The sequence below is a fragment of the Dipodomys merriami genome, unplaced genomic scaffold (assembly GCF_024711535.1).
Source record: "Dipodomys merriami isolate MVZ:Mamm:240054 unplaced genomic scaffold, mDipMer1.0.p SCAF_10, whole genome shotgun sequence".
NCBI lineage: Eukaryota > Metazoa > Chordata > Mammalia > Rodentia > Heteromyidae > Dipodomys > Dipodomys merriami.
Genome location: NW_027202271.1, coordinates 50,212,626 through 50,236,983, shown reverse-complemented (window position 1 = coordinate 50,236,983; position 24,358 = coordinate 50,212,626). Strand labels below are relative to the sequence as shown.

The 24,358-nt window shown below is 39.3% G+C and overlaps 1 protein-coding gene and 1 long non-coding RNA gene across 3 annotated transcripts; one reads left to right on the top strand and one right to left on the bottom strand.

Annotated features, from left to right (window-relative positions):
* Positions 1 to 414: 414 nt before the first annotated feature.
* On the bottom strand, positions 415 to 22,527 carry Actr6 (actin related protein 6). 2 transcript variants are annotated; one of them, XM_069991004.1, is made up of 11 exons: positions 22,383 to 22,527; positions 19,997 to 20,114; positions 18,924 to 18,992; positions 17,155 to 17,278; positions 15,202 to 15,337; positions 15,047 to 15,103; positions 13,902 to 14,000; positions 13,742 to 13,820; positions 6,990 to 7,161; positions 4,642 to 4,780; positions 416 to 1,394 (listed from the first exon to the last, which is right to left on the bottom strand). In XM_069991004.1, exons 1-11 carry the CDS (start codon positions 22,448 to 22,450, stop codon positions 1,265 to 1,267), a joined length of 1,191 nt encoding a protein of 396 aa, XP_069847105.1. In that variant the 5' UTR covers positions 22,451 to 22,527; the 3' UTR covers positions 416 to 1,264. The 2 variants fall into 2 exon arrangements, with proteins under 2 accessions (XP_069847113.1, XP_069847105.1); XM_069991012.1 differs by lacking the exon at positions 19,997 to 20,114 and having other exon boundaries at positions 415 to 1,394; positions 22,383 to 22,487.
* LOC138805835 (uncharacterized) lies at positions 7,277 to 22,305 on the top strand. Its single transcript, XR_011365650.1, has 3 exons — positions 7,277 to 7,446; positions 10,734 to 10,829; positions 22,173 to 22,305. It is a non-coding gene; the product is annotated as an uncharacterized lncRNA (long non-coding RNA).
* Positions 22,528 to 24,358: the final 1,831 nt, after the last annotated feature.

The window sequence follows — 24,358 nt, the reverse complement described above, 5'->3', positions numbered from 1 at the left end:
GCAAATGTTCTAGTTTAGGGAAAGTTCTGAGTCTCCCTTGGAGCAAAATCTGTAGTCTACAGGACTGGGTCAGGGCAGGTGTGTCTTGGTTTTTGATGGTTCCCATGCTTTATAGGTCCATGAGCTCAATCCATTTCTTCTGCCTGTCACATCTGCAATCCAAGAAGCGTACCTGATACATCCACTAATGCACTAACGCCACACTTTCTTTAAACTGGAAAGTTTTGGTGGTTTGTTTGTTCATTTGTACTAACACTTGAGCCCAGGGCCTTGAGCATACTAGGTAAGCTCACTACCACCAGCTATACCCCCAGCCCAAAAAACTTACAGCCTTTAGCATCTGCATATGTTTACTGTGGATCAGATGTTTATTGTGGCTCATATACCCAAAAAACCTACAGCCTTTAACATCTTCATATGTTTATTGTGGATCATATAGAAGAATTTTTAATACAAAACACTACATTCCTGGTCACCAAAACAATGGTGGCCAGAAGAACTTCAATGAACTGATTTTAGATTCCACTCTTTCAAACATACACTAAGTAAAAAATTAAACACACATACTTAAGATTAGTCTTTCCAGCTTTACTACACAAACGTAAGAATGACAACTTTTAAATAAGATACTTAAGTGTTAAGAGACAAAGAGGAATCCTATGAGCCTATAAATACACTGGCCAGTTTGTAGTCAATCACATAAAACGACCATCTAAGGAAAACCGAGCAGGATATAGTTTGTGCTTTCAACTATGAAGAATCAAACTGCATTCACCTTATGAAGAACAGGCTACTCTCCAAAATAGCCTAAGTATTGTTGTAATAGTCTAGCTCCCCCCCAAAAAAAATGGGGGGCTGAGTTAAAGTCCACTATAATAACCTATCTCAGTTAAAGTCTATTATAACCTACCTAAGAAACTTTGAAAAATTATCCATGGAGCAGAGTATTTATGTGAGTTCCAAGGCTTTATCTTAGAATAAAAAAAATAACACGGGTCTTTAACCTTAAAAGAACTGTGAGACAGGCTGGGAAGTTGGCTCAGTGGTAGAGTGCTTGCCTTGCATAAATGAGGCCCTGGGTTCGATTCCTCAGTACCACATAAGCAGAAAAAAGCCAGAAGTGGCGCTGTGGTTCAAGTGGTAGAATGCTCGCCTTGAGCTGAAGAGCTGAGGGCAGCACCCAGGCTCAGAGTTCAAGCCCCACGACTGAAAAACAAGAACTTTTCAGTTACCATCAATCAAGGCTTTTATTTAGAAATGTCTTTTAAATATCAAACTTCTCTTCACAGATGCTATGTCCATTTTCTTCATAATCTTCTCTTGTTACCACCATATCTTCAAAATCATCATTCTCTGATATCAATTTTCCACCTTCCCAGGAGTAAGTAATAGGGCTAAAAATAAGGTAAAATGAAGGACAAATTATTTTACATACATGAAGAACAAATGAAATGCCTGAAGCTGAAGTTAAAAAGTTGCAAGTTCAACCCAATTTGAAGGAATACTGGAGAAGAGATAGCAATAAGAGTTTCACACGAGTAAACTCAACAGGAAAGGAATCTTAGTCACCACTACAAAAAAGTGAGGGGTATGGGCGGGGGGAGGGTTCCTCTCTAGTCTCCCAATTCATAGATGCTCTATTTCTAATATAAAAAACAAGAATGCAAGACCAAGATGCCTAAAAGCAGGATCATAATTGAGCTTAACTTGCATTGGTGGCAGATTCATCATCCAATTCTCTCAGCAAACCATAAAAGTTATTACACCTCTGATAGTTATCATAGCTCCCATAGTTATTACACGTCCAATTTTATATATAGGAGAATGATGTTGAGAGGTTAAGTCTGGAAGACTAGATCAGCTACAGTATTTACTTTGGTTTAGCTATCTACAACCAAAGCTATACTTTCTTATAATGCAATTATATTTCTATTGTTCCTCTTCCCCAAGAGTTTCAAATCTGAAAAGGTAAAGAAAACAGTTTAAATGTTTTCTTTATATTTAATTCATTGCCTAACCTTTTATGAAATAGCTTCATTTATAACTTTATATATATTCTTTTTTCTGAGAGAAAAAAACACAGAAATATTAGAGCAATGGATTTACCATCAATACATTGAATATTAAAGCTATTTCAGTGAATCCTTTGGCTGGTGATATGTATCTGGAAGACAAAAACCCAATATGCTTCCTATCTAAAGAGAGCATATGAACATTACTGCCTTTTTTTTTTTTTTTTTTTTTTTTGGTCGGTCATGGGGCTTGAACTCTGGGCTTGGGCACTGTCCTTGTGCTCTTCAGCTCAAGGCAAGCGCTCTACCACTTGAGCCAATTCTGGTTTTCTAGTGCTTTATTGGAGTCGCACGGACTTTCGTGCCCAGGCTGACTTTGAACCGTGATCCTCATATCTCAGCCTCCTGAGTAGCTAGGATGACAGGCGTGAGCCACCAGTCCCCGGCTTTGAACATTACTAATTTTTAAAAAAATTATTTCTGTCAGGTGCTGGTGGCTCACGCCTGCAATTGTAGCTACTCAGAAGGCTGAGATCTGAGGATCGTGGTTCAAAGCCAGCCCAGGCAGGAAAAGTCCCCATGAGACTCTTAGCTCCAATTATCCACCAAAAAACCAGAAGTGGCACTGTGGCTCAAAGTGGAAGAGCAACAGCCTTAAGCAAAAAGAGCTCAGTGGGGGGGGGGGGGGGGGGGGGGGGAGGCTGGGAAGGGATGTGAAGGGTAAACCAAAGGAGGAGGCTGCAATGCTTGGTAAGAAATGTACACATTATCCTGCCCATGTAATTGTAACCCCTCTGTACGGTATGTTCACAAATAAAATTAAATTAAATTAAAAAAAAAAAAGAGCTCAGTGCCCAGGCCCTGAATTCAAGGCCCATGACTGACCAAAAAATAAAAATCATTCTTATATTTAAAATTCTGCTTTAGCTCTCTTTGCTTTCCAGCAGCCATGAGTTGTCAACTTTATCTCCATGCCACCATGGACTGAAACTATGAGCTAATACAAGTGTTAAGAAAGGAAGGAAGGGAGGGAGGGAGAGAGGGAAGGAGTGATTCTACTTTAAGTGTAAATCAGAATTCTATAATTAACTAGAGTTAGATACATGGGGTTTTGTTTGCAATTCTGACATGACTGCCAGGATTTGATTATTTAGACATATCTTTTGGTAAGAACTCTTGACTCAAGGTAAAAGAACTGGGTTTTAATCTGGTCATTGCTGTTAACTCACTGCAATGAATGACACCTTATTTATAATGCAAAAGCACTTTTGGATGACCTGTAAGTCCTTACAACTCTAAAATCCAACTTAATCTTTTTATTTGCTGCTAACATGACAATGATAATATCTTTGTTTTTCTCATAAATTGGATAGAAGGTAGATGAAAGTTTTATAACAGTGGGGAATGAACCTATGGCTTTCTGCATCTTAGGCAAGTGCTCTACTGCTTGACTATGCCCACAAACCCAATATAAAATAGTTCTGAATTTTAAAAAAGGTCATCAGGTGGGTGCTGGTGGCTCACGTCTGTAATCCTAACTACTCAGGAGGCTGAGATCTGAGGATCACAGTTCAAAGCCAGTTTATTGCCAGTTGTGGGGCCTGAACTCTGGGCCTGGGTGCTGTCCCTCAGCTCTTCAGCTCAAGGCTAGCACTCTACCACTTGAGCCACAGAGCCACTTCCGACTTTTTCTGCTTTATATGATGCTGAGGAATCGAACCCAGGGCCTCATGCATGCAAGGCAAGCACTCTACCACTGAGCTACCTTCCCAGCCCTGTCCATGAGACTCTTATCTCCAATTAACCACCAGAAAACCAGATGTTGTGCTGTGGCTCAAGTGGTAGAAGACTAGCCTTGAGCTGAAGAACTGAGGGACAGCGCCCAGGCCCAGAGCTCAAGCCACATGACCAACAACAACAACAACAAAAAAAAACAGGACTCTAACCATTCATACAGTGAGACCAAAGGAGGATATTCTTAGGAGAAGATCATAAGGGCTCAATAGCTATGTGCTTATCATCATATAAAATTAAACACAGAAGTGAACTCCAAGAAATGGAAACAAAAGGTCTTTTTTTTTGTGGGTTTTTGTATATTTTTTTCTGTCTTTCCCCTTCTGTTGCTGTTTTTATTGTTGTACCTTTTGTCTTGTAAGTACACTTGATTTGGGGAGAAGGAAAAGCACAGAAATGGTGAGACAAAGGGTAAACTAATTCAGCAGTGATATTCATTAGACACTATGTTGGAAGTGAACTATACAACCTGAGGGGTCGGGAGCAAAGAAACTGGGAGAAAATGAGGGAGAGGGTGACACTGTCCAGAAAGAAATGTACCCAATACCTGACTTATGTAACTGTAACTCCTCTGCACATCACCTTCACAATAATTTTTTTACATCTCTTAAAAACAAGGACTGATTTACTACAGGGAAGTAGTCTTATGTTAATTGATTGCTCATTATATACCAAATATTGTTGCTGGCACTTCACATTTCATCCTATATTAACTCATGGAACATAAGATTCCTTATTTGCTTTAAACCAGCAGGCTTTAACTCAAGTTTTTCTACAGGCCACTGTATTTATAAGATAGCTTCCATTATTTTCTCCCATATAAACCAACACTTACTTTTCAGGCAGCACTACAGAAACATCATAGTCTGTTGGAGTGAGACATCGAACTTCTGAGTAAACCCGATCTCTAAATCCTGGGAAAAGGGAATTTCCTCCCGTCAAAACAATGTTCTTAAAAAAATGTGGCTGCATTTCTTTAAGAGAAAAAAGGAGAAAAAGGAAAAAGGAATTAGAAAAAAAAATTATCTTTCTCAAAAGACTTTCTGGTTAAAGGTTTAGAGAACATCATTACTGGTGGGAAGTCATACAATTAAGACGTAATGAAGTTATACTTAGATATTAAGTGCAATAAAACATGAACTTACAGATCTTTAGAAGAAAAAACTAAGGTAAATAAACTACTAGCTACTTATTATATGCACATATAAGCTACAAATAAATGAGGAACATTCAACAGCAGATATTTCAGTTATTTATAATCCACCTTCCCTAGAATGGAGTATTTTTATTATAGCTGAGACTATACACTACTGTAAAAATTAAAAAGGTCTTTATTTGGTGGTACTGGAGTTTGGATTCAAAGCTGTGTGTGTGGCAAGCAGTGTCTACTACATAAAATATGCTCCCAACTCTTTTTGCTTTTATTATTTTTCCAATAGGGTCTCATTTTAACGCTGGCCTGGACCATGATCTTATTTTTGCTTCCTGCACAACTGGGGTGACAGGCATGCACTACCATGCCTAGCTTTTTCAACTGATTGAGATGGGTGTTATGAACTCTACCCAAAGTGGCCAGGAACCTTGATCCTCCAGAATAGATTTTCATAAAACAGATAAATTCATTGCAAATAATTACCTTAAAGGAAAGCACAAAAACAATCATCATCACTAATAACCTTTAAAGAAAGCATGTTGCAAATAGTTATTAAAGTTACATGACAGTAAACGTTAAGAAACATAAAGTTAACCAGTACTGAAAGCCTATAGAACAACTGGGAACTGTGGCTGATGCCTATAGTTCTAGCTATTTAGAAGGCTGAGATCTGAGGATCACAGTTAGAAGCCAGTCCAAGCATGAAAGTCTAGGGGATTCTTATCTCCAATAAAACAAGAAAAAGCCAAAAGTAGAGCTGTGGCTCAAGTGGTACCGTGCTAATCTTGAGCAAAAAAAAGCTTAGGGCCAGCACCCAGGCCCTACAGTCAAACCTTAGTACAAGCACACAAATGCAGAATCGACAGAGCACCACAAGAGACCACCAGAACTTCAAAAGTACTGGCCAGCCCACCTCATACTTCTGTTCAAAATAGTTTCCTTTTATCAGCATTGACTCTGAAACATAACATTAAACCAGTGTAGGATAAAATGTTGGGTATATCATGCTGTAACTTTATGTCAAATGTGAAATTAATATGAAAATATTTGTAAAATGTTAATAGCATTATGTGACTTAATTTTTTTATTCTTATTGGTTGTTTTAATGAAAGGAAAGCACATTGGATATGCTAGATTTCTTAAGTTATTTCATACAAACTAGAAAGAGAACATTAAAAAAAAAGTACTCTAAAAGCCCTAGGACATTATTTATTTAAATTGTGCTTCAAGATAACTCAGAAGTGGTCACTTCAAGCACCATACTCAAGTCTTATGTAGTTAGTTTTGTATGCTGTCCCAAATACAACCACAAGGCGAAATCAGTCCTATCAATTGCTGAGAAACATTAAATTGTTAAACTATAAATTTTGACTTTGGGTTAAAAGTTTTTGCTGAGTCTTGTGGTATATATCTGTAATTCTAGCTGGCAGTTGAGGCAGGAGGATCATGAGTTCAAGGCCAGCCTGGACTGCACACAAAGACACTGCCTCAAAAGGCACATGCTAGGAATAGCGTGCATGCATGTGTGTGTAGGTGTATATATATATATACACACACATACCTATATATATGCCTGTAATCCTAGTACTCCTGAGATACAGAGATGGAATCCTAGCTACTTAGGAAGCTGAAAGTTGAGAACTGAAGTTCAAAGCCAGTCTATGCAGATATATCCATGAGACAGACTGTCATCTCTAACTAACCAGCAAAAAGCCAGAACTAAAGGCATGGTTCAAATGATAGAGCACAAGCTACAAGTGATAAAGGGCCCTGAGTTCAAGCCCCAATACAAGCAAAGAAAAAAAAAAGGCCCTGTCTCAAACAACTAACTCCTAAACTGAATATAATCCAAGATATATTTCTTCATGTTTAAACCATGAAGAGATTTCCAAATTTAGGACAAAACATGAGATTTGGAAATCTCTACTGTTATCTGCTATTTCCTGCAATGGTTTTAGAAGAAACAGTGTTCATAGGATTTTAGTTTTTAAAAATTATTCTTCAATATTTTACTCTAATTACTGAGGTACCTTCAGGTAAGTTTTGAATTGAATAGACGATAGCTTCTGGAATTCCCATTTCTTGAATGCCAATATCAGAAGGATTAAATAGTATTTCTGGAACAGCAAATCTCTCATTGGCCAGACGAAGAATCTGTTCCCCAGACTTGTATTTTCCACTCAACACCATCTCTTCCCTTGGCTTAAAGAAAAAGGTTTAAGCTACATGTTCACATGACTAACAATTACTATCAGTACATAATTAATACTAATAACCATTTTCTTTTCTTTTCTTTTTTGGCAGTCGTGGGGCTTGAACTCAGGGCCTGGAAGCTATCTTAAGTCTTTTGCTCAAGGCTAGTGCTCTACAACTTTGAGCCACAGCTCCACTTCCTGTACCATTTTCTTGGAAATCTCAGGATTCCCAAAGGTAGAAAAACATGGTCTCTCCCACTGCCAAAATTACTCAACTGTTACTGATGCTAATGTGAGTATCCCCCAAAAGATAATCTAGCAGCTTTAATTCCAAACTTTTTTTTGCAGTCTCGGGGGCTGAACTCAGAACCTTGCATTTATTAGGGAGGAGTTCTACCACCTGAGCCACCCATTTATCTTCTTTTTGAATAGGCTGTTTTCCAGACAGGCTACACTGGACTGTAAGCCTCCCATTGGTGCTTCTCTTACACATAGCTTGAATAACAGTCATGTTACAGTTCCAGGCCAGTATGGACAAAAATAGGAAATTCACAGTCCAAGTTAGCTGAGGCATAAAGATAAACTGTATTACATAGTATATATAACATATAAAAAGATAAGTTATTAAGAGTAATGTAAGACAGGTACTGGTGGCTCATCAGAAGCTGAGATCTCAGGATTGAGATTTGAAGCCAGCCTAAGTAGATAAACCCAAGAGACTAATTAACCACTAAAAAGCTGGAAGTGATGCTGTGGCTAAAGTGGTAGAATACTAGCCCTGTGCAAAAAAGCACACACACACACACACACACACACACACACACACACACACACACACACACACACACACACACACACACACACACACACACACACACACACACACACACACACAAATAGAGTAATATATAAGACCCAGCACTGGTGACTAAAGTGGTAGAATACTAGCCCTGTGCAAAAAAGCACACACACACACACACACACACACACACACACACACACACACACACACACACACACACACACACACACACACAAATAGAGTAATATATAAGACCCAGCACTGGTGACTAAAGTGGTAGAATACTAGCCCTGTGCAAAAAAGCACACACACACACACACACACACACACACACACAAATAGAGTAATATATAAGACCCAATACTAGCCCTGTGCAAAAAAGCACACACACACACACACACACACACACACACACACACACACACACACACACACAAATAGAGTAATATATAAGACCCAGCACTGGTGACTCATGCCTGTAATCCTAGTACTCAGGAAACTGAGATACAGAGATGGAGGATTGAGGCAAGCCCCATCAGAAAAGCACATTAACCTCTATCAATGAAGTAATCAGCAAAAAGCAGGGCTACAGGCATGGCTCAAGGGATAGAATGCCAGCCTAGCAAACCTAAGGCCCTGCATTGAACCAAAGTACTGCCAACAAATAAATAAATAAAAAAGATTAAGGTATATGAAGAATATTATTGGGCCCTTAACATAGTTACCCATTCTTTGTTTGGATTTCAGCTTCATCAGACTTTTTTCCCCTGAATCCCAAAGACAAACCCTCGTATCTCTCTCTGCTATCACCCTATACTGTTCTCCACAACCTATGTTGTTCACCATCAAAGTATGAGGCATACAAGTATGTATTCAACAAATTCTTGAATGGCACACAACCAATGTGTATTAGGAATGTTACAAACATTGGCCTACTGAATTCTCACATGGTCCTGTAAAATGGGCCCATTTTCCTTTCCTTAATGACTTCATTGGGCTCACTAAGGTAATCCATATAGTCACCCAATATACACAGGAAATATCCTTCCCCTTATAGTGCCATTCTAAACTTCAGAATGAATGATTCAGATTTCTATAATGTGGAAAGTTTGTGTTCATAACATTATTCTTATTTTTTTTTCTGAAAAGCTGGGTGCTGGTGGCTCACACCTGTAATCCTAGGGAGTCAGGAGGCTGAGATCTGAGGATTGTGGTTTGAAGCCAGCCTAGACAGAAAAGTCCCCATGAGACTCTTGCCTCCAATCAATTCTCAAAAACCAGAAGTGTTGCTGTGGCTCAAAGTGGTAGAGCACTAGCTTTGAGCAAAAAGAGCTCAGAGACAGCACCCAGGCCCAGAGTTCAAGCACTATGACCCACAAAACAAAAGAAACTCAGGGACAGAACCTAGGCCCTGGTTCAAGCCCCAGGACTGGCACCAAAACAATTTCTTGGAGCCAGGCACTGGTGGCTCACAACTATAATCCTAGCTACTCGAAGGCTGAGATCTGAGTATCAAGGTTTCAAGCCAGCCTTGGCAGGAAGTATGAGTCTGTGCACTTATCTCCAATTAACCACCAAAAATGGTTTAAGTGGAACTGTGGCTCAAGTGGTAGAGCAATAGCCTCAAGCAAAAACAGCTCACAGACAGTGCCCAGACCCTTCTTGAGTTCAAGCCCTAGGATTGGCACACACAAATAAAGAATTCCTGGAAATTTCACAATATTCTAGGAAGAATAAGGTATGCTATAAATTTCTTTTAGTCCAATTAAACTATTACTATAGTAACACATAGAATTTTTTTTTTTTTTTTTTGTCAGCTGTGGGTCTTGAACTCTGGGCCTGGGTGCTGTCCCTGAGCTCTTCAGCTCAAGGCAAGCACTCTACCACTTGAGCCACAGCGCCACTTCCAGTTTTCTGGTGGTTAGTTGGAGAGAAGAGTCTCAAAGACATTGCTGCTTGGGCCAGCTTTGAACCTCGATCAAGAATATTATTCTTCACAAAGAGCGTAGTCTTCCTTCTTATGAAGGATATTTCCTATAAATATACAAATGCATAAAGGATATAACTTATTTTGTTAATACTGAAAAACAACATGAGACATATGCAAACTTGGGGAATTTCTGTTGATAAAACACAAGCTTAGCCAGCACTGGTGGCTGTAATCGTAGCTACTCAGGAGGCTGAGACCTGAGGATCTCAGTTCAAAGCCAACCCAGGCAGGAAAGTCCGTAAGACTTTTTTTTTTTTTCAGTTGTGGGGCCTGGACCCTGGGACTGGGCACTGTCCTTTAGCTCTTCAGCTCAAGGCTAGTACTCTACCAATTGAGCCAAAGTGCCACTTCCGACTTTGTCTGCTTATGTGGTGCTAGGGAATCGAACCCAGGGCCTCATGCATACAAGGCAAACACTCTACCACTGAGCCACCTTCCCAGCTCCATGAGACTCTTATCTCCAATAAACCACCAGAAAACCAGAAGTGGTGCTGTGGCTCAAGTGGTAGAGCATTAGCCTTGAGCTGAAGAACTCAGGGACAGCACCCAGGCCTAGAGTCCAAGCCCCAGCACTAACAAAAAAAACAAACAAACATACAAACAAAAAAACACTAGCTTATCTATAGCCCTGATTTACAAAGAGGGATCAAATATCTAACGAGGTGAAGAGGTAGCACTAGATGTCCTTTTTAAAGGGCAGCATTGAAGCCATTAAGTGTTAATGTGTAACCTGGTATATAACAGGTAGGGTTTTGTTGAAAGACTTTTGCTTTGTGTTTTGAGACAGGGGCTTGCTATGTAGACTTCAACAGCCTCAAATTTATGATTCACCTGCTTCTGTCTCCCATATGCTGGGATTACAGGCTTGTACCACCATACCCAGGTATGTATTGTTTTTAAAAGTATAATCCCAAAAAGTTCTTTTGCTCTTTTACAGACATGGACAAAGGAATTTGTAAGGGCTGTTAAAGTTATTTTAGTTGATGTAGTCTGTAGCTACTGAATAGTCTTCATCAATCTACTTCTAGTACCATAAAAGAAATGACCAATTGGGGCTGGGAAAGTGGCTCAGTGGTAGAGAGCTTGCTTTGCATGCCTGAGGCCCTGGGTTCGATTCCTCAGCACCACATAAGCAAAAAGAAAAAAGCCGGAAGTGGTGCTGTGGCTCAAGTGGTAGAGCACTAACCTTGAGCTGAAGAGCTGAGGGACAGCACCCAGGCCCAGAGTTTAGGCCCCACGACTGGACCCCCCCCCCAAAAAAAAATAATAATCATTAATGATTACTGTAATATTCTCAATTTAGGTCGGACAAATTTTGTAGACATCAGCTTTCTGATAAGACATTATCATGGAATTTCTTTTTTTTTTTTTTTTTTGTCGGTCATGGGGCCTGAACTCTGGGCCTGGGCACTGTCCCTCAGCTCTTCAGCTCAAGCCAAGCGCTCTACCACTTAAGCTACAGTGCCACTTCCGGTTTTCTGGTGGTTTATTGGAGATAAGAGTTTCACGGACTTTCCTGCCCCGGCTGGCTTAGAACCACGATCCTCAGATCTTAGCCTCCTGAGTAACTAGGATTACAGGTGTGAGCCACTGGCACCCGGCATCAGTTATAATCTACAACGATATTATAGACCTTATTATTTTATTGCTATTGTTCTTACCATTGCCAATAAAAAAATCAAGGCTGCAAAGTTTCCCCAAAATTAATATATCTTATAATATATAACGTACGTTTATATGTGTATATATGTACACATTATATAAAGTACATATAATGCATATCTATACACAAGTCTATGTGTGACATGTGGATAGACACAGACATGTGTGTCTACTTGCCTTGTGCATTCATTTTTTTGGCAGAACTGGGGATTGAACTCAAACCCTCTCCCATGACAGAAGACTCTATCACATGAGACATACCTCAGATCTTCTATTCTTTGTTTGTTTGTTTGTTTGTTCATTTGTTTTTGTCAGTCGTGGGCTCTGTCCCTGCGCTCTTCAGCTCAAGGTGAGTGCTCTACCGCTTAAGCCACGGTGCCACTTCTGATTTCCTAGTGGTTTACTGGAGATAAGGGTCTCACGGACTTTTCCTGCCCGATCTGGCTTTGAACCAGGATCTTAAGATCTCAGCCTCCCAAGTAGCTAGGATTACAGGCATGAGCCACCAGCGCCCAGCATATCTTCTGTTTTATATTTTGTTTTGTGACAGCAGCTTTCTAACTTTGCGCATGCTTGGCTCTAACTCATGACCTTTCTGCCTCCACTTTCTGAGTCACTAAGAAGTATACCAACTTGAATAGCTAAAAATATTTGAGTAAATAATCAAAATCTGAATTCTAACAATAACCTAAATATAAAGCCTCTCAAATATTTTTTCAGGTTATATAATATTGTTTTTCTAAATTCATACTTAGCTCTTTTTGAAGTTACTGAATAACACCTAATAATGCACATAGTGAAGTACTGAACTCAAAAAACACATTTTAGAATTAGTCTTCCAATGCAAAATGCTAACTTTCATACATGAGTTCAAACATGGACTGTGAATGAAGTATAAATCTTAAATTAACTCATGAACATTAAGCCACTGTCTTGTTATTTTTGCAGTTACTTGTGTTTGAACAGACATACTAAGTATAATTACATAAAACACAAGTATCTATCAGCTTAATACACTTTAAAAAAACAAGATTCCCTTTCTTCATTTAGTGTTACCATTTATAAAGTCTTCCACTTTAATTTCATGAATGTATTCCTAATTAACATAATAATTCTTTATAGAATCAAAGTACCTATGGCTTCTAAATCATGTTTCTGGGATTTATCTATGTGGTCATGTACCTGTATTTCATTTTCACAATTATTTTCTTACATAAATGAATTTTTTTAAATTTCTTTCTATAACTGGATATGTAGACTGTTCTCAGTTTTTTACCATTCTATGGTATAGTGTAGTAAGTAGTATCATATGTCTCTTTATATTTCTTTTTTTGTTTGTTTGTTTCCCTGACACTACAGTTTGAAGTCAGGGCCGGGGCACTGTAGCTTTTGTGTTCAAAGCTTGAGCTCTACCACTTGAGCCACAGCTCCAATTCCAGCATTCATTGGAGTTAAGTCTCATGAACTTTCCTGCCTGGTTGGCTTTGAACTATGATACTCAAATCTCAGCTTCCAGAGTAACTAGGATTATAGGCATGAGCCACTGGCATTCAACTCCCTTACATTTCTGATGAAACATTTTTTAACCTTCCAACAGTTTTCATCAAGGCAGTAAATAGATGGCAAACTTTGTATTCATTAAACACAGACCTGTCTTTACCTGAGCTGGTCAAAGACAAAACAGAATTACTTAATTTTGAAATACAAGAGAAGCTGTTTCTCAACACTGAGTGCATTGGATTTTGCCCTTTACAATTGACATGCTCATTCCATCAGGCTAAACATGACTAACATTCAGTCCTGGGTCAGCTTTGTCAACCATTTTCACAACAGGAAAAACACCTGGATTTAAAATAATTCTTAAGTAAACAGAAAAGGCTGAGTCATGATATAGGTAACAATCTTATTTATCTCCAATATTTATCTCATGTGCTGTGATTTGGCTAATAGTTCTTTGTCTAAATAAATTTAGTAAGAAACCTATTAGTCAAACTTACATACTTTTATCTTGTGAAATGGCCACCAGGAAGGCAGTCAATCACAATTGGGTTAGGCCTGTCAACCCCAGCTAGATGACAAATGCTTTTCAATTCTGATTGAGGTAGTCACTTGAAGAGGTTTTTCAAAAATTACCTTACAGAAGCCCTTTTTAATTGTACTGAAATCAGGCAAAACATAGTCTATCATTACTGTATTATCTTCTCCTTTTAACCTGTAAGACAAAAAAAAAAAAACCATTTATGAACTATTTCAATTATATGCAATATCACCCAAAGTCAATAATTATACATACTTTGCGATATCCATGTCTCTGTAAAAATCCTGAGACACATAGCATACATCTTCTTTCACCTGATTAATCACATGTGTTTCATCCATAACATGTAACTGCCTACAGGAAATAGAAATTATAAAATATGAAATGAAAAAAATTTGAATATAACTTATAATGGTCATTTAAAATATTTTCTTGGAATTATATTTCCAAGTAACTGGTTTTTGAAATATTACATTCTTGAATGTGTAACATACTTTTTTTTTTTGGTCATGGGGCTTGAACTCTGAGCGTGGGTGCTGTCCTCGCACTCTTCAGCTCAAGGCGAGCGCTCTACCGCTTGAGCCACAGCACTACTTCTGGTTTTCTAGTGGTTTATTGGAGATAAGAGTCGCACGGACTTTCCTGCCTGGGCTAGCTTTCAACCGAGATTCTGAGATCTCAGCCTCCTGAGTAGCTAGGATGTCAGGCGTGAGCCACCGGCGCTCAGCTATAAAAATACTTTTAATTGTATTTTATTTTGTCTCTTCCTTTTTGTTAGTGGGGATCAAACCCAGGACACTACTTGCTAAACAAGTGCTTCACCATTGTGCTACATTCCATACCTAAAATACTCTTTAATTTTATAAAAATACTCTAGTGTATACTTAATCTGCACATTATTCCTTGAAAGGAAGTTATTAGTTTATTTTTAGATAAAGAAATTGGAAATAAACCCAAGCACTGGTGGATCACACATGTAATTCTAGCTACTCAGGAACCTGAGATCTGAGGATCACTGTTCAAAGCTAGCCCACGTAGGAAAGTCCATGAGACTCTTATCTCCAATTAAACACCAGAAAACTGGAAGTGGTGCTATGGCTTAAAGTGGTAGAGTGCTAACCTTGAGCGAAAAAAGCTCAGGGACATTTTGCAAGCCCTGAGTTCAAGCCCCATGACCAACAGCAACAACAAAAATTTCAAGAACTCCTATCTAGTGAGTACTAGATTTTAGGAAAGGTTTGGGATAAAGGACAGTTAGTCTTGTCTTGGAGGTGCAGCTGAATAAGAGGAACAGTTTGTTTGGATTTCTGTTTTCCTTTTTGTTTTGTTATTTTTGTTTTTGATATATAAAGTTCATTCTCAACCCCCTACGCTTGCAAAGAATCAAAGCCAAGGAATACCTGTAAGATATGATCTCCTTCAGATGGTTGGTTAAGAGTTTACCTCCCACATTTATCCTATAAGGGGAGAATTCAATCTTAGTTCAGTTTTCACACAGTTCACCCTAAGAAATTATATGAATTAAGAAATAATTTGAAAATTAAATGCAACTCACCGAATAATTGCTTCTTTTTTCTTTTTACTTCTACAGTAAGGAACTATATGTGTAAAGGAATACCCACTGTCTACAATGATGCAACATAATTCTGAAGGATTATCTCGGAAATATCGGTGTGCACTGAGAGCCCCAGCTATTAAGAAAATTAACAAACATTTTAAAAATATTAGCAACATTAAGTAAACGTATACCACTAACTTATAGACAAGCAGCAAACTAAGGCAAGCGCAAAAACAAAACAAAAAGTTATGTTCACAAATCTCACAAGATCTCTATAACTTTAAAAAAAATTAAGTCATATTTATCTGGTAAACATAAAAAATTGTGATCAGTTTTTTTAAATGTAAATTTTTTAGCATAATGCAGTTGTTAATTACTGAGCATTTACATGCCAGACTCTATTCTACACTCTAGATAAGCCAGGCACTAGAGGCTTACACCTTGAATACTAGATACTCAGGAGGCTGAGATATGAGGACTGAAGTTTTAAGACAGCCTGAGCAGACAAAGCTAAGAGACTCTTACTTTCAGCTACCCATCAAAAAGCCAGTAGAGGTATGGCTCAAGTGGTAGAGTGTTAGACATGAAGGAAAAAGCTGAGAGGACAAGAACCTAAGTTCAAGCCCCAGTACACACACACACACACACACACACACACACACACACACACACACACACACACACACACACACACACACACACACACACACACACACACACACACACACACACTCTATACAGTCAATGCGTTCTAAAACTTGTAATTGTATATGTATATAAGCATATACGTGTGGGGTTTGTTATGTTTCTTTTTTTTTTTTGGGGGGGGGGTCCGGTCGTGGGGCCTGAACCCTGGGCCTGGGCGCTGTCCCTCAGGTCTTCAGCTCAAGGCTAGCGCTCTACCACTTGAGCCACAGCACCACTTCCGGCTTTTTTCTTTTAGCTTATGTAGTGCTGAGGAATCAAACCCAGGGCCTCATGCATACAAGGCAAGCACTCTACCACTGAGCCACCTTCCCAGCCCCTGTTATGTTTGTTTCTGTGGGAAACTGCACCATGGGCAAGTAAAGGTAAATAATCAAAGCAGTATCTTTGGAGCAGGGTTTTTCCACCTTGGATCCACAAGACACTTTGGGTCAGCTAACTCCTTTATCATCTATAACCTGCATCTATTCAACACCAGTAGTACTCTACCAATTAGGTAATGTCTCCAGCACCATCAAACATTTCCTGGGACCAAAATCTCCACTGGCTGACAACACTTCTGGAGATTATCCTTTTAACTGTTTAAGTCTACAGGACTTAAATTCTGTAAGCTAATTAAAGACTTTCATTGTACTGATCAGGTAATACAATAATTCCCTTTAATATACTTGCTTCTAGATATTAAGATTCTTTTCACTTACATTGGCAGACAAAAGTGGTTCACCTTATTTGAAATAATAATGGCACCAGGTGCCGGTGGCTCACGCCTATAATCCTAGCTACTCAGGAGACTGAGATCTCAGGATTGAGGTTCAAAGCCAATTGGGGCAGGAAAGTCCATAAGACTCTTATCTCCAAGTAACCACCAGAAGACAGAAGTGGCGCTGTGGCTCAAGTGATAGAGCACTAGCCTTAAGTGGAAGAGCGGGGGGACAGTGCCCGGGCCCAGAGTTCAAGCCCCACAATCGACAAAAAAAAAAAAAAAAGAAGGAAAAATGGCAAACTTTTCATTAACAGAAAGATAACTAGTTTAGAAAAATCTTTCAGAGATTAGAAATATGTGGCTAGTAACTTCATTTGAGAGAAATATCAGTTAAAAAAACTGATTAAGTCTGATTATAGCATATCTAAGGGTCTAGTTTTAAAATTCCATGTTTTGTAGTATGTGGGATTTCATGTTTCTTCACCCATTCATATTAATATCCATATTCACAAAATTCAATTTCAATGAAAACTTTAATTCACCATTTACTCTTAATACTGCTTGAAATTGGTATTCTTCAAATAGAATTTCATTCATTGATTCTTGAATTGAAGTGAAGTTAAAATATGGTTCTGTGATAATAATATTCGTATCTAAAAAATCAACCTATAGGAGAAAAGAAAAACAAAAGTTTTCTAATTTGTAATTATATATGCATAAATAATATATAGCTCAACACAATATGTATATACATACGTGTATACTCACAAAATTACTTCTCACAACAACCCTAGTGATTATTATTCTCATTAATATATGACCGAATTGAGGCATAGAAAAGTTGATTAAATTACGTACATCCTATAGCTACTTAGGGTAGACATAGGATTTGAACTCAAGAGTGTATACTACAAAATCTAATCACTCAACTAATAATGCAAACCTCTCTCTCCTAATGATAGCAGTAATAAATGGAACTGTCAAGTTGTTAAAGATTAATTATACAAAAGTAACAAACTACAGTGAAGTCATTCTTATTTTGAACCCTGCTTCCAAGTGATAGTGAAAATCATCATGTCCACATAACTAGTCCTGATACTTTCCACCAGCTGAGCCAGAGCTCCTTTGTCCTCCACAAGATAACTTGTGTGAAAGATGGTGGTATAAGTCTGCCTTTGAAAGAGACTCTTCACCAGCAGTCCTCCTATACCACCTGCACCAGACTCATTTTGTGGGGACATTCTCTTTGCAAGCAGCCGTCTTCTTGACCCAGGCCAGTACGTCTGCTTTGTTTCTGATTTAGAGGACAGCTTAAGAAGTCAAGTAGTAGTGGGGAGTCCAAAGCATAGGTAAACTGGTTCATCATAAGACACACTTTCAGGCACTAACTGAGGAGAGCCTTCTGTCACTGTAATAGGGCCATTTGACAAGTAGCTGAGGTCTCTTTTGGGTTTAAATGTCCTTGCCCAAAGCCTAACTTAATAGGCCCTTTCTCAAACAGGAGATTATCATGTTGTTGGCCTACTTCTTCACGACAGCATTTGGGGCTACCTTCTGTTCCTTGAGCTTTTCTAAGCAACTTGTGTAGCTGGAGAATAGCACTTTCCACATTCTTGAAATGTATTAAAATTTGAAAATTCTTTCAGTATAAATCTAGACACACTATAGAAACTAAAAGCAAAAAATTTTCTACAACATCTACATATTCGAGTATGTGAGCCAAACTATTTTACTCTGAAAATTAAATGATACAGTAAATCTGTCTAATAATAATTTAGGGATGTAGCTCAGAGATAGAGTTCTTGCTTAGTATGTAGAAGGCCTGAGTTTGAACCTTAGCACCTAACAGAGGGACTGGAGTAGAAATCTGAACTAAAATTGCAGTACAGACTATTCCCTACACAACCTATAGTTTTTGTTTTGCCAGTCCTAGGGCTTGAACTCCGGGCCTGAGCACTGTCCTTGAGCTTTTGTGCTCAAGACTAGGGCTCTACCATTTGAGCCACAGCTCTACTTCTGGCTTTTTGTGATTAGTTGGAGATAAGTTCCACAGACTTTTCTGCCCAGGCTAGCTTTGAACCGTGATCCTCAGATCTCAGCCTCCTATATTCAACTTAATGTTTAACATGGAAATTTTATTCATTTTCATTTATTATTCAGAATATCAAGCCTAGGCAAAGCTATATTTAAGTGACTTAAAATATGTACTGATAATGTTGATAGTTTTATAACTCTAAAAGTATAAATTCCAATATTTCATTTGAATTACACAGAAATAGACACCTTTGAATACATACTTTTAATTTCTTACCTGATACATTTCTTTTCCAAAAAGGTAATCCCATACTTGTCGCTGAACATCCCAATTCACCAAATAGCCCTAAAATTTGATAAGTAAACATATTCATCATAATTATTTGAAAAGTTTTTAACAATCAAATTTTTTTTTTTTTTTTGTCAATCATAGGGCTTGAACTCTGGGCCTGGGTGCTGTTTCTGAGCTCTTCAGCTCAAGGTGAGGACTCTACCACTTGAGCCACCGCACCACTCCCAGTTTTCTGATGGTTTATTGGAGACAAGAGATCTCAGGGACTTTTCTGCCCAGACTGGCTTTGAACTGCGATCCTCAGATCTCAGCCTCTTGAGTAGCTAGGATTATAGGCGTGAGCCAACAGCATGGTCATTTATTTTTACATGATGATATAATTTCAATTTTAGGCTTTAGTTAGATATTAGTTAATATTTAAGTCAATTATTTTTAGAGAGCTAAAAATATTTTCCTAATATGCAATATTAAAAAGTGTCTTCAAGCCAGGCGCTGGTGGCTCACGCCTGTAATCCTAGCTACTCAGGAGGCTGAGATCTGAGGATCGCGGTTCAAAGCCAGCCCGGGCAGGAGAGACCATGAGACTCCTATCTCCAATAAACCACCAGAAAACCGGAAGTGGCGCTGTAGCTCAAGTGGTAGAGTGCTCGCCTTGAGCTGAAGAGCTGAGGGACAGCGCCCAGGCCCAGAGTTCAAGCCCCACGACCGACCAAAAAAAAAAAAAAAAAAGTGTCTTCAAAGCTAGGAACCAGTAGCTGATGCCTATAATCCTAGCTACTCAGGAGGCTGAGACTTGAGTATTGCAGTTCAAAGTAAGATTGGGCAGGAAAGTCCATGTGACTTTTATCTCCAATTAACCACCAAAAAGCCTGAATTAAGCTGAGGCGCAAATGGTAGAGCACTAGCCTTGGGCAGAAAAGCTCAGGGACAGCACCTAGGCCCTGAGTTCATCTCAAGACTGGCACACACAGACACATACACAAATTGTCATCAAATCAGGTTTATAATGCTACATGATATATGTAAATATATATAATTATATTATGTATATATAATACCTTTTGAAAAGGAAGGATATAAAACAGTCCTGAGGGGTCTTTTATTTCATCTATCTGGTTAGCAGTAAAAGTTTTAAGACGTGCAGTTTTTGACCTGAACTGACAATTAGGAATAACCCTGGAAACAAAGAACAAGACAATTATCACTTAAATATTTAGTTCTTAAAATTACCATCACTTAATCACTAATGCTAAAAGATTAGTCTATACAAAACTAATTATTCTCATTTTGCCTTTAAATAAATAGAAAATGGGGCTGGGAAGGTGGCTCAGTGGTAGAGCGCTTGCCTTGCATGCCTGAGGCCCTGGGTTTGATTCCTCAGCACCACATAAGCAAAAAGAAAAAAGCCGGAAGTGGTGCTGTGGTTCAAGTGGTAGAGCACTAGCCTTGCACTGAAGAGCTGAGGGACAGTACCCAGGCCCAGAGTTCAGACTTCAGGCCCCAAGACCAGACCCCCCCAAAAAAAGAAAAAAAATGTCTTTTTTTAATTGAACAGGTTCTATATTGGACTCTTTGTTTCTCTCAAATAATTTTTTTTTGTTTTTGTCGGTCATGGGGCTTGAACTCTGGGACTGGGCATTGTCTCTCAGCTCTTCAGCTCAAGGTAAGAGCTCTAACACTTGAGCCACAGCGCCAATTCCAGTTTTCTGGTGGTTAATTGGAGATAAAGAGTCTCACAGACTTTTCTGTTGGGGCAGGTTTTGAACCGAGATTATCAGATCTCAGCCTCCTGAGTAGCTAGGATTATAGGTGTGAGCCACTGGCACCCAGCTCTCAAATAATTTTGAAGAAATCCTTAGAGGTGGGTACTAGTTTTGCAATTTCAGACTTAATGCCAGGATTCTGGATAAAGGTCCTAGTCTTTCTGGCTTAATGTGAAAATTCTTTGTACCATTCTGATAAAAAAATATCCACAAGTTCAAACTTCTGGCATAAAATTAAGTTGCATGAAGCCAAAGATTTTAAAGAACTAGAATGGCATTAGGATACAGGAAATTGAACTACTTTTTTTTTTTTTTTTTTGGTCAGTTGTAGTGCTTAGTGCTTGAACTCTGGGTGTGGGCATTATCCCTGCGCTCTTCAGCTCAAGGCGAATGCTCTACCGCTTGAGTCACAGCACCACTTCCAGTTTTCTGTTGATTAATTGGAGATAAGAGTCTCAGGGACTTTTCTGCCTGGGCTGGCTTTGAATGAGATCCTCAGATCTCAGCCTCCTCAGTAGCTAGGATTACAGGCATGAGCCACCAGCCCCTGGCTTGAACTACTTTTAAATATTGTTACCACCCACTATGAGTTTACAAGCTAGGTGGGAAGACAAATTAGAGCCATTATCATATGTTGGGATAACCAAAGTGTTTTTGCTTATTTCACTTACTATACTATTGAGTTTCTTTACATGTTTAAATATTCTTTGAGGACATAATTTGTACAAACTCCATAGGCAGGGACCTGCAATCAGCTTTTTGAGAAGCTAAGTCAGGAGGACAGCATAGACAACAACAAAAAGAGCTGGAGGTGTAGCTGGGTAGTAGAAATCTACAAATCAAAGAAGCTACATGGTTGCCAATCTCAGTTTCACATTAATGTACTTAACCAATTTGCTACTGCTTATTATTTAGCTTGTATCTTAAAAAAAAAACCTAATGTATAAATTGTCTACAACAAATCAGTTATTTATTCAAACACGGATGTTCTACTTCTTATGGAAACCACTGCAGTAGTTTCTGTTTAGTTAACCTCATCAACCAGGTCAGTGATCAAATCCTAAAAAGTCTGTAAACCCTGAGACAATGGCTTTTAGACTATTGTGGGTCACATAACCTTTTGAAGATCCAATGAGGGCTGGGAAGGTGGTTCAGTGGTAGAGTGCTTGCCTTGCATGCATGAGGCCCTGGGTTCGATTCTTCAGCACCACATAAGCAGAAAAAGCTGGAAGTGGCGCTGTGGCTCAAGTGGTAGAGTGCTAGCCTTGAGCTGAAGAGCTGAGGGACAGTGCCCAGGCCCCACAACCGACCAAAAAAAGATCCAATGAGACCTATAATCGCCTTGCAGAAAATGCTTAGACACCCAGAATAATGCCCACGTGTTCTGAAGGATCTTGAACTTTCTGCTTCCTGACAAAGGAGACCAGACGCCTAATTGCCTATTTGTTTCTCGTTACGAAATAAAATATAGATCTCACTTCCAAAGCCGCGCAGCCTCGGAAACTAAAAAGCACCATCCATTCTAGCTGAAGCATGACAACTGACTACCCAGCTCCAACCCAAGCGTCCCACCAGCCCGGCTGGGGGCCACACGGGGGCGTTTGCAACACGCGGGAGTCCGGAGACAAAGCGTAGCCCCTGGCATACAACGCCTCGTCCTTCCGAGAAGGTTAACACTTACGACACATTTTCATGGCTGTAACCGATTTTGGCGTTGTAGGCTCCGTTATCCAACACTAAAGTCGTCATTTCGGTGCAAACCACACCACACCAGACTGGGATCAGTCTCTTTCCGACCTGTCTGCTCAATCCCTTTCCGGTACTCTATGGTTTCCCCCACCCTCGGGGAGGCGGAGCTAGAGTGCGCGCTTCCGGTTACCATAGCAACAGAGGACGCCGGAAGCCGAGGCGGCAGAGTCTGGAAGGTTGTCAGGCAGGGTCCGCTGTTTCCAAGTCAAACCGTGTTTGGACGATGGAGAAAGACTCCAGAAGAGGAGAAACTGCTAAATACATTGTCTTCCCATTTCGTTTTCTTTGTTGTGCAGATTATGCCAACAAGTTTCTTCTCTCTGTGTGCGTCTTCGAAGTGTATCGTTCAGTGATGTTTTTTGAAGAAATAAAGGGCAGAACCGTATGCAGCTTGGAATTGGATGTGAGATGTCTCCCGCCTCGTTTTCTAACCTGCCCATCCAATTGTAAGATTCAGCCACCACGACTTGTATATGTGTTTTTCCATCGACCATTTTTCTGTGGGGGGCGGGAGGGTGGACTAGAGATTCCTACATACTAGTAAGTGCTCTATGACTTGCACCATGCTTCGCAGTCCTTTGGGGGCATATTTTCGTTTTCTTTCTATCAGTACTGGGCTTGAACTCAGCCTCGCACTCTCACTTGCAGCTGGGGAACTGCTTTTCTTTTCCTTTCTTTTTTCTTTGTATCTGTACCAGGGCTTGAACTCAAGGTCTTAAAATCTCACTTGGCTTCCCCCGCCCTCTCCCCACACACACACCCCTTAACCAGTCTGGCATTTTGCTGGTTAAGTGGAAATGGAGTCTTGGAGACTCCACAGCTTCAAAGCTTGAAACTTTAAACCTCCAGGTCTCAGCCATTCCCCCCCCACACACACACACACACATACAGTAGCTAGTATTACAAGCATGAACCACCACCTGGGCTGGGTTTCCTGTTTGCTTTTTTTTTTTTTTTTTTTTTTTTTTTGTCAGTCATGGGACTTTAACTCTGATGAGCTCAAAGAGAGCACTCTACCACTTGAGCCACAGCGCCACTTCCGGTTTTCTGGTGGTTAATTGCAGATGAGTCTCATGGACTTTCCTGCCTGGGGTGGCTTTGAACCACGATCTTGAGATCTCAGCCTCCTAAGTAGCTAGGATTACAGGCTTGAGCCACTGGCTACTGGCCTGTTTGCTTTTTAATTTACATTCACATTTCCCTTGCTTTATTCTTCAAGACTTAGTTTTCGTGTCTTATCTGAAGAAAGCTGCTCATATCAAACATGTTCCCTCTTCATTCTGATTCATGGCATTAGATGTTCTCTTTACTATTCCTTTCATATACCAGTTATTCATAATGGTAAGTGAATTTTGGATTGGAAGCCAGACTATCACAAAATTGCTGTGTAGCCTTTAGCTACATGGTATTTACTATTAGAGAGTAAGCTGTTCCAATAGCTTTACAGACATTAATTTCATCATTCAATTCTGTGAGATAAACGGTTGAGTGCAACCTCTAAATTTAAACATTTAAAGTGAAATTCTGTAGTATTTTCTCATTATTTTTATGTTTTTCTTTACTGTGAAGAATAATTTATGCCTCTGTTTTTTTCTAATCTCTGTAGTGAATTGCCTGTGTGTATGTCTTTGAATATTATTATTAAGTGATAGTTCTTGGAGAAAATAAAGTTCATAGTGCTGGAGGAGTATCAATACCAAATTTCAAACTCTACTACAAAGTCATAGTAACCAAAACAGCTTGGTGTACTGAACAGACCTGAGGACCAATGGAACAGAACTGAAAACCCAGAAATGAACCTACAGACCTACAGCCATGTAATCTTTGATAAGAGAGCTAAAAAAAAAAATGGAATAGAAGAAACACAGACTCTTCAGTATATAGGGCTGGCAAAATTGGTTAAACACC